The 9,540-nt window shown below is 49.4% G+C and overlaps 1 protein-coding gene across 1 annotated transcript; it reads left to right on the top strand.

The window, feature by feature from the left end:
• Positions 1–4,707: 4,707 nt before the first annotated feature.
• On the top strand, positions 4,708–8,176 carry HEY1 (hes related family bHLH transcription factor with YRPW motif 1). Its single transcript, XM_066332622.1, has 5 exons — positions 4,708–4,982; positions 5,103–5,178; positions 5,252–5,335; positions 5,452–5,533; positions 6,338–8,176. Exons 1-5 carry the CDS (start codon positions 4,765–4,767, stop codon positions 6,919–6,921), a joined length of 1,044 nt encoding a protein of 347 aa, XP_066188719.1. The 5' UTR covers positions 4,708–4,764; the 3' UTR covers positions 6,922–8,176.
• The last annotated feature ends 1,364 nt before the right edge of the window (positions 8,177–9,540 follow it).

Genomic DNA, 9,540 nt, shown 5'->3' with positions numbered 1-9,540 from the left:
TATCCATGTCCTTGGCCAGCTTGAAGAGAGGAATATCTTGATGATCTGGCTTATCACTACAGATGAATGTGAATATGTGATGTTTATGTCCTGCTGCAGCAATGGCTCCAGCACAAAGACACTCATGCCTGCATGGTAGAAGTTTGGGCCAGTGTGCTTGGAGAGCACACCCAGCCAAACTTCTGAGCTGGCTATTTGGACCTCTGGCATGTACAGACAGGAATGTTAGCGTTCAGTTCCTGAGGAAACACATTTATAGTCGCAGTGCTGCTAACAGATCATGCAGGGAGTCTAAACCCTTGACAGAGGAGGCTCTGTCACTCACTCCCATTCACTTCTCCAGCACTTCCATTTGATCTGTGATAAATAGTTTTGCCCTGTGTCAGTGGCACCAACAATCAACACTCAGTCACAACTCTGTAAAGAAAAAAACCAAGATTTGGAGCAGTAACTTCTTGCTTGCAGAGCTGATGCTGCAGCTGGATATATGTGGGGAGAGGAGGTCAGGGCAGGAGTGCTGATGTTTTTGCCTGGTTGCAATATGAGTGCCAGAGCCACCAGTTGAATTGGGCACAGTAACCATAGCAACAATGAGTTTCCGGGACTTGGGGTGACAAGTTGATGGGATTACTCTTCAAAGCACTTGCTCCCTTGGGAGGGAAAACCAAAAGGAAAGGGGATGGGAGTTAATTTAGCACACACACACACTGGAGCAAGGGTCAGCGGTGGCAGGTCTCTGCTGGAGGGAAGCCTGCAGCAGCAATAAACAATACCATTTCAAGGCACTTCGAGTGCCACTGAAATCACTACAAGGAGGGCTTCTTACAAAGAGAAATGTGAGGTGCACACAAAAACTAGCACTAGTCCCTTCCACCAGTCCCCACCAACTGTCCCTTCCAAGGAAGTTGCCACAAGAGCTCCTGCATGTCTCAAACCTGAGTCTCTGCTTTGGGGTGAGGGCTTTACCCTGTACTGCCATTCCTGCTTCCAGCACTGGGGGCCAGATGTGGCTGTAGATCTTGGGTCTAGAAATGCTGCGTTATGCCGGACCTGGAAGCAATGGGGAAACTGGGGCGAGGGGGAAGTGGCAAGAGGGGGCAAGTCAAGTGTGGTGCTGTGTGTGACTGGAAGGGATGTGAGATGGAATGTTTGGTTGGTGGGGTGACTGAGGCATGGCATGGCTGCAGTAGGAAGTGGGTATGTAGAAGCGGAGAGGGCACTGCAGTGTGAAACAGAGAAAAGGGAGTGGCAGTGTAGGGGGCAAGAGAGAAGGCTGTCATCTCCTAAGGTTCATTGCCCCATTGGTGCAAGACTATCAGTGGGGGCTGAAATTCAACTCTATTTAGAAACGTCACCTTGTGCACTGTTGTTTTAATTTCCTTGGTCTTTAGTGAGCAATGGGCTGCTCTCCTGTCTGCCCTTCTGGAGAGAGAGGAATATGACAGCGCTGTCTTGGCGTGTTGGTAATTTTGGCCTAATAAAATTTCCCTTTAGGCTATGGTTAACAATTAGACCAACGCTGTGGATCCATGCCCAGCACTAGAAAAGCACAAGAGCAATTTAAAGCTGGTTTTGCTGTCTGCTTCTCCTAGTGCTGGATGGGAAGATTGAAACCACACACAGGCAAATGTTTCCTATCTTCCCACGGCAGCTGATAGCCAACTGCAATTGCTCACACTGTGTAGAGGCACAGATACAGTCTACCTGCACTTTCTTGTAAATCATTTGCAGAAGTCAGTGTCTACACAAGCTCAGAAAGCTTTTTTGGAGGCTGCCTGGCCCCAGTGGTTCACAGAGCTACAGACAGGGGCAGCTCCAGGATCCAGCTGCTGGGAACCTGGGTGGCTACACCTCTACTCCCAAGCAATCAATGCTTAATCCCAAGGAACTTCTACCATGTTTGTTTTCTCCGTAGCGGGAGAAGACATATATGTGCTTGGATGGGAGAACTCAGATGTGTAGTCTGCAGGCCAGAAAGACATGAATGTCACTGTGCCTTTCACTGACCTGTAAATGCAAGTGGTGCAGGCAGAGAAGTTTCACAACAAAAATATAGAGGCTGGAAAGGTGGATGTAATAGAAGTGCTGACACAAACTTAATTAAAGCACAGCAGAAAGGATAACTTTTTTTAAAAATAATGTGGGGATAGAACATTTCTGTCATCTTCTGTTAGCTACTTACAGGTGGCTGCAGGACTGTTTCTATCTTCTTAACTGCAGGTCTTTTACTACTTCTAGCTTGGTCCTTACTTCCATTCCTTCCTACTGGAGATGCTTTGCAAAAATGTGGGCAACTCCATGAAATCTGAGGCAACCCTGTGCTGGTAACTTTTGCCTAAAAGAGTGGAAGGTTGAAGGTAATTACTCCAGGCCCTTAGAATGAGAAATCTGGGTTCATCAGCCCTTTGCTCTCACATGATGTTCATCTTGGTTATCCTCCAGTCCATCCGATTGTGAAACACGGAAGAATCAACTTAGAAGGGAGCCTTAGTTGAAAGGCTCCATGTAAATGAAAATTTAATTATTATGAAACCACCTCAAAGAGTACACCCTCATTTCACCTGTCCTATTTTGCCAGTGCCTCAGCCTGAGAAAGCTGGCAGAATGAAGAGGACTTGGAGGAATACAGCATTCAGGCTTAGGGCCCTGCTGAGTGCAAGGCAGCATGTACTCATGGTGAGTGTGCCAGCCAGACCTCCACACATCCTGAATCCAGTGCTGACTTTTCCTGTCATTCCTCCCTCCTTGCCAGCAAAGGCCATGTGCTTTCAGCTTCTTAAAAACTGTTCCTCCTTCTGCCCACTGCCACAATACATGGTGGGAGGATGGTGGGAGGAGTAGACAAGGAAAGGATGTGGCTGGCAGATATTCAGTTTGGAAGAGTACAGGGAAGACGGATGCCTTGATTTCCCTTGCATTGCCAACAAACTGAAAAATCCCAAGTTAAAGCCTCTTCAGCTTTCAGGCTTTACCACTATTTTCACATTTTTAAAATTTATTTATTTATTTATTTATTTAAGTAGGGCAAGTTACTCATACCCAGGCTTTCCCTTCTTCTTTTAGCTTGGAGAAGAGGATCAGGGTGACCTTATCACTCTTTAGAACTCCTGAAAAGAGGTTGTAGCCAGGTAGAGGTCAGCCTCTCCTCCCAGGCAACCAGCGACAGGACATCATGACATAGTCTTAAGCTGTGCCAGGTGAAGTTCAGGTTGGACAAGAGGAGATATTTCTTCTCAGCAAAGGTGATACCTGGAATGGGCTGCCAGGAAGGGGGTGGAGTCACCACACCTGGAGGAGTTTAAGAAAAGAGTGGATGTGGCACTTGGTGTGGCACTTAGTGTGGCACTAGCCACTATCTAGTTGACAGGAGGTCTCTTCTGACCTGATTTATTCTGTGAATCTCCTCACTCAGCTCTCCCAGACCCTTGTTGCCTTAGGGAAGCCCTCAGAAACCTCATCCATCCATCCATCCATCCATCCATCCATCCATCCATCCATCCATCTGTCCATCCATCTGTCCATCCATCCATCCATCCATCCGTCCGTCCGTCCGTCCGTCCGTCCATCCATCCATCCGTCCGTCCATCCGTCCGTCCGTCCTTCCATCCATCCGTCCGTCCATCCATCCGTCCGTCCATCCATCCGTCCGTCCGTCCATCCGTCCATCCGTCCGTCCATCCATCCGTCCGTCCATCCATCCGTCCGTCCATCCATCCGTCCGTCCATCCATCCGTCCATCCGTCCGTCCATCCATCCGTCCGTCCATCCATCCGTCCGTCCGTCCATCCATCCGTCCATCCATCCGTCCGTCCATCCATCCGTCCGTCCATCCGTCCGTCCGTCCCTCCGTCCATCCATCCATCCGTCCGTCCCTCCATCCGTCCGTCCATCCATCCGTCCATCCGTCCGTCCGTCCCTCCGTCCATCCATCCATCCGTCCGTCCATCCATCCGTCCGTCCATCCATCCGTCCATCCGTCCGTCCGTCCATCCGTCCGTCTGTCCCTCCATCCATCCATCCGTCCATCCGTCCGTCCGTCCGTCCGTCCCTCCGTCCCTCCGTCCATCCATCCATCCATCCATCCATCCATCCATCTATCCATCCATCCATCCATCCATCCATCCATCCGTCCGTCCATCCGTCCGTCCGTCCGTCCGTCCATCCGTCCGTCCGTCTGTCCGTCCATCCGTCCGTCCGTCCGTCCATCCGTCCATCCATCCGTCCGTCCATCCGTCCGTCCATCCATCCATCCATCCATCCATCCATCCATCCATCCATCCATCCATCCATCCATTCCATCCATCCATCCATCCGTCCGTCCCTCCGTCCGTCCGTCCATCCATCCGTCCATCCACCCATCCATCCGTCCGTCCATCCATCCATCCATCCATCCATCCATCCATCCATCCATCCCTCCGTCCATCCATCCGTCCATCCGTCCGTCCATCCATGCCCCCCGCCGGGCCCCGCGCCGAGTTCCCACGGCCGCACCTCCCCCGCGGCGGGGGCGTGGCCCCGGCAGCGGCTGGCGGCGATTGGCTGGAGCGGCGGCGGCGGTGGCCAATGGGGGCGGGCGGGGGCCGCGCGTGGCGGTGCTGGGCGGCGGGCGGCGACGGGCGCGCTCTGCCCGGCTGCGTCCGTGCCCGCCGCCTGCGCGTCCGTCCCTCCCTGCCTCCATCCATCCGTCCTTCCCTTCCTGCGTCCCTGCGTCCCTCCCTGCCTCTGCCCGCAGCCTCCTGCCTGCCCGCCAGGCGTGGGAACTCCATGGGAGAGACGGGCGCCGGGCGAGGCGCGGGACGCGCTCTGGGCGCGCTCCTCCCGCGCCCCGCCGCCCGCCGCCTCCCCGACGGCCGCCCGCGCCCTGCCGTCCCCGTCCCCGCCGTCGGTGCCATGAAGCGGGCGCACCCCGAGTACAGCTCGTCGGACAGCGAGGAGCTGGATGAGGCCGTCGAGGTGGAGAAGGAGAGCGCTGACGAGAATGGGTGAGCTCAGGCGGGGTGGGCGCCGTGGGGCTGCGCCGCGCCCCCTCCCTCCCCTCCGCCCCGCGGAGCCCCGGCACCCCCGAATCCCCGCGGTGACCGGTGTCCCGCTGCTCCCCGCAGGAACCTGAGCTCGGCCGCGGGCTCCATGTCTCCCTCCACCACCTCGCAGATCCTGGCCAGGAAGAGGCGCCGAGGGGTGAGTGTCCGCCGGCCGGCCGCGGCTCCCCGCAGCCCGGCACGGCTCCGCTGACCCCCGCTCTCTGCCCTAGATCATCGAGAAGCGCCGCCGCGACCGCATCAACAACAGCCTGTCCGAGCTGAGGAGGCTGGTGCCCAGCGCCTTTGAGAAGCAGGTAGCGCCCAGCGACCCTCCGCGCTGCCCCCCCATCCTTTCCCGGGAGGGAGCGTCACCCCTCGGTTACGTCTCTGGTTCTGCTTAAAACGTTTCGTGCCTTCCCTTCTCTCCTAGGGATCAGCCAAGCTGGAAAAAGCAGAGATTCTGCAGATGACTGTCGATCACCTGAAAATGCTGCATACAGCAGGAGGGAAAGGTAAAGTTTTGTGCGTGACAGAGTCGGCAGCCCTGCAGGGAGGCTGCTGTGGGAGCAGCGCATTCCCCAGCATTGGCAATGCTCACAGAAAGCGAACGGCAGCTCTCTTATGTTTCACCAGGAATTAGGGACTTTCTCTACTTGACAAGATTTGTGGCATTACCGGCACTGAAAGGTTTTGTGGTGCTAGCTCTGAGGAGAGAGTTATTCTGGAGGAGAGTGACTGCAAGTCTCTCTAGCAGTGTGTCAACACTATGAAGTGAATCAGTTTTTGGCAGCTTGAAAACAGTTATTATTGATGTCTAATGCTTGTTTCTCTAATTTTCTGAAAGTTCAGAACAGAACTAGGAAGAAATAGAGGATGAAATAAGTGGTGAAAAGATTTAGTAAAAATGCTGAAAGGCAGTTTTAAGAAAAAAGTACTTTGCCTGCTTAAGTCTCCTGATAAGTTAAGACTTGTGTTTCTAATGAATTTCAGTGTGCTGTGGTTTTACTTGCACAAGGGAGACATAGAAAGAATAAAAATACTTTCCTCCAGTGTCAGTGAGCAATTCCAGTTTAAAAATGGCAGTCTGTGACTGGTCTTGGGACTTGCAGCATCACAGCACAGATATAAAAGAAAAGCTTGTTAAACAAAAAGGAAGGAAAAAAAAAAAAGGGCCTTGGCAGCTAGTCTATGGTTGGGAATACTAACCACATCCAAGTGAAATATGCTTATAGGGGAGGGTGGAGTGGGGAGGCTACTTGTAGACAATGACTAGAAAACAACATCTTAAGATTTCATTCTCTGCTCTTTTCCCTTAGGTTATTTTGATGCTCACGCTTTGGCTATGGACTATCGGAGTCTAGGATTTCGAGAGTGCCTGGCTGAAGTCGCTCGATACCTGAGCATCATAGAGGGTCTGGATGCCTCTGATCCTCTGCGAGTTCGACTCGTGTCTCATCTCAACAACTACGCCTCTCAGCGGGAAGCAGCGAGTAGTGCACACACTGGCATTGGACACATTCCTTGGGGCAGTGCCTTTGGACATCACCCTCACATACCTCACCCGTTGCTGCTGGCTCAAAATGGGCATGGTAATACCAGTACTACAGCATCTTCCACAGAACCACATCATCAGACCAGAATTGCTGCCCCACACGCTGAAACTTCCTCACTCAGAGTGCCCCCAAATGGCAGCGTCGGACCAGTGCTCCCTGTGGTCACGTCTACTACCAAACTGTCTCCTCCTCTTCTCTCCTCCATGGCATCTTTGTCTGCATTCCCCTTTTCGTTTGGCTCTTTTCATCTGCTGTCCCCCAACGTGCTGAGCCCATCTACACCGACACAGTCAGCAGCTCTCAGCAAACCGTACAGACCCTGGGGGACTGAGATTGGCGCCTTCTAAGAACTGACTCTTTAACAAGGGTGGGAAAGCCTATAAACCTAGCTGAGCTGGGTTATGCCACCCTTAAAGTTGAAGTTCTTAGTAACTGGGACAAAGGTACAGCTACATCTTAACTGAGTTTGTCTAAAAACTGTCTCATTGGATTTTTCTTTTTGTTTTCTACACTTTTGTATTAACAGGTTTTTGTTGGGTTTTTTTTTAATAGTTGCTGAAGTTGTTAAAAAATAAAATTACAATAGTAGTTTGTTAACACTTGTGTTAGATCTCTGCTGAGCATTTAAGTCACTTTTGTAAACAGTTTGTTTCAAATGTTTCATTTTTCCTGAGTACATCAGACTGGCTTTTTATGGAGAGATACCACCTATTATTGTTAGCGATGGCCTAGTTTTGTTATTAATTTTCCAAGACCATCCTCAGCATTTACAAGCTGTGTTTTTGTTAGTATTTTGACACTGAGATGTTCTATAAAGAATTACTCTTTTTGTAAACTATATTTGAGTCTTATATTTCTGAGCAAAGCGTTGACAAATCAGCTGGACCTGCTCGACCAGCTTTATCTAAGAGCCCAATTCCTCTTTCTTCTGAAGCCGTTTGGTATATTTGGCCATCTTATTCTTCTCCCTAGTAGATATTTGCTCACTTCTTAGAACCACTACACTATTTCTTCCACCAAAAGGAGCAGTATGAGTGGGGAGGGTGCAAAAGTCCAATTGCACGCTGTATTGGTGGTGGGTTTAGTTGCTGGGGAAGTTGTGGGAATTAAAGTTGTCACCTGCAGTAATCTCCCAGCTGGAGCTGGTCACATGCATCTTCATTTCTTAGGGCCAGATCCTGCTTTGAGTTACAGTGGAGTAATTGTTCTGCTAGCCTGAATTCTTGGGTGTCTGAGGTCAGACTCTTCTCTGTCAGCTTCAAATTTTCAGCTGAAATGGTTGATGCTGGTATTTAAATGGCCAATGGAATGGTACAGTGGGAACCTGTTCAGTGCACAGCCTTGTTGCTTAACAGCTGCATCTTAACTAGGTTATGTTTCTATTGCATTTTAGCTGCAGTTCAGTGCCACTCCTCATTTTGTAAGGGTTCTGCTGTCTTCTTGTGTGCCTGAGTGTGTGTGCATGTACATATATTTTGCTTGATTTCATGAAAATCTTAATCTGAACAGGTTTATCGTGTGAGTTCCATTGGAAGGGATTTGCCTACTCTTGTATCTGTGTTGTGGCTAAATAAAGGAGAAAGAACAAAGTATTTTAAATGACATGCTTGTCTGATATATATCAGTGGAGAATTCTATGGCAGTGGGTGTCACAGGAGATGTTAAACAATTGCTTTAGTCCTGCTGTGGGCATTTGTATTTACTCTTAGATATTATGGCATGTGTAGCTATGCTAGCTGCGACATGAAGAGCCACAGTGCCTTGGAATAACAGGCAAGGGAAGGAAAATGTAGGATTTCTTTTGCACATCACTTATGTGCCTGGCAGTGTGTGGGCAGGTAGTGAAGATAGCAGAGTTTCTGCTAATGAAGAGGTTAAAGCTGCACTGCACTTCAATATTCTTAGTATTACATTATACTTGTATTAACATTAAAAAGTGATCATCTTTACAAATATGAAGTCCTTTTCTGTCTAATTCGTGAAGTTGTTGTCTGTCCTATAGCTCTGGAATAAAGTTTTGTATGTTACAGTGAGGTTTCAGATCACATTCAGTCCATTAGTGCAGAATCTACCCCAGGTCTTCCACTGATCCTGTATCTTTACTGAGTAGTACCACCAGTGTCTAACACCTTTGCTTGAAATAAAAACCTGACAGGATTACAGACAGAGAGGTTTTCTCCTGATGCACACTGTCCCACCTGCAACTCTCTACCCGCAGAACTTCTGGAAGTACTTTATTTCTTTCCTGCAGGTTTGAATTTATAGTACACTTGTTTTGGTAAATGGCACATCCCTGTCTGGATTTAGCTCTGCCAGAATAGCAGAAAGAACTCGGCCCTGTGGGAGACGAGAGCTTTGTTTAAAGAGGGGCTCTCAGGCCAATTAAGGAGTGGCATTGATGAGAGATTTCTCGGAAGAAGGATTGCTGTGAGGCTGGAAAGAGCGGGAGAGCATTCAAGTGCGTAACCTTGTTTTACCTTCTGAGGCTGTAGGAGACCAGTACTAGAAATGAAATGCAGAACATTGTGGGAGCTAGAAATACATAGGTGTTATTAAAGGAGAGATTATAGAGCATAGTATTTCATGTAGAAACCTGAAATAAGAGGCTGTAAAATTCCAAATCCAGTTTCCTTTCACAGTGTGTATTGTCTCCTGTTTAATTATGCTCTGCCCTGTCCCTAACAGGTTTTTATAGCAAATTAACAACTCCTACCTAGAAGATTGCTATAGAGCATGCAACTATTCTTTAGATCTTTTAATAAATGGCAATGCTTCTCAGCCTTTTAATGGTTATTTCATTGACATTCAAATGACTTTGCCTCCCTCTAAATAGCTGGCTCTTTTGTGTAGAAAGACCCCTATAATTATTTTTGTCCCACTGTCCTACCCTTGAATGGACTTCAGAAGCAGAGTGCAATAAAAGTTTCGCTGCTGGTGTTTGTCCCTATATCCACTGTCTTCTCTTT

The sequence above is a fragment of the Sylvia atricapilla genome, chromosome 1 (assembly GCF_009819655.1).
Source record: "Sylvia atricapilla isolate bSylAtr1 chromosome 1, bSylAtr1.pri, whole genome shotgun sequence".
NCBI classification, from domain to species: domain Eukaryota; kingdom Metazoa; phylum Chordata; class Aves; order Passeriformes; family Sylviidae; genus Sylvia; species Sylvia atricapilla.
The sequence above is the reverse complement of the archived record's forward strand: the minus strand, read 5'-3'. Positions and strand labels throughout refer to the sequence as shown.

Bases quoted from the DNA above. Each gene is read 5' to 3' on its own strand.
- HEY1 (XM_066332622.1), top strand. From the start codon at position 4,765: ATGGGAGAGACGGGCGCCGGGCGAGGCGCGGGACGCGCTCTGGGCGCG. The intron at 4,983-5,102 runs GTGAGCTCAGGC...TGCTCCCCGCAG, and splicing joins GAGAGCGCTGACGAGAATGG to GAACCTGAGCTCGGCCGCGG. The intron at 5,179-5,251 runs GTGAGTGTCCGC...TCTCTGCCCTAG, and splicing joins CCAGGAAGAGGCGCCGAGGG to ATCATCGAGAAGCGCCGCCG.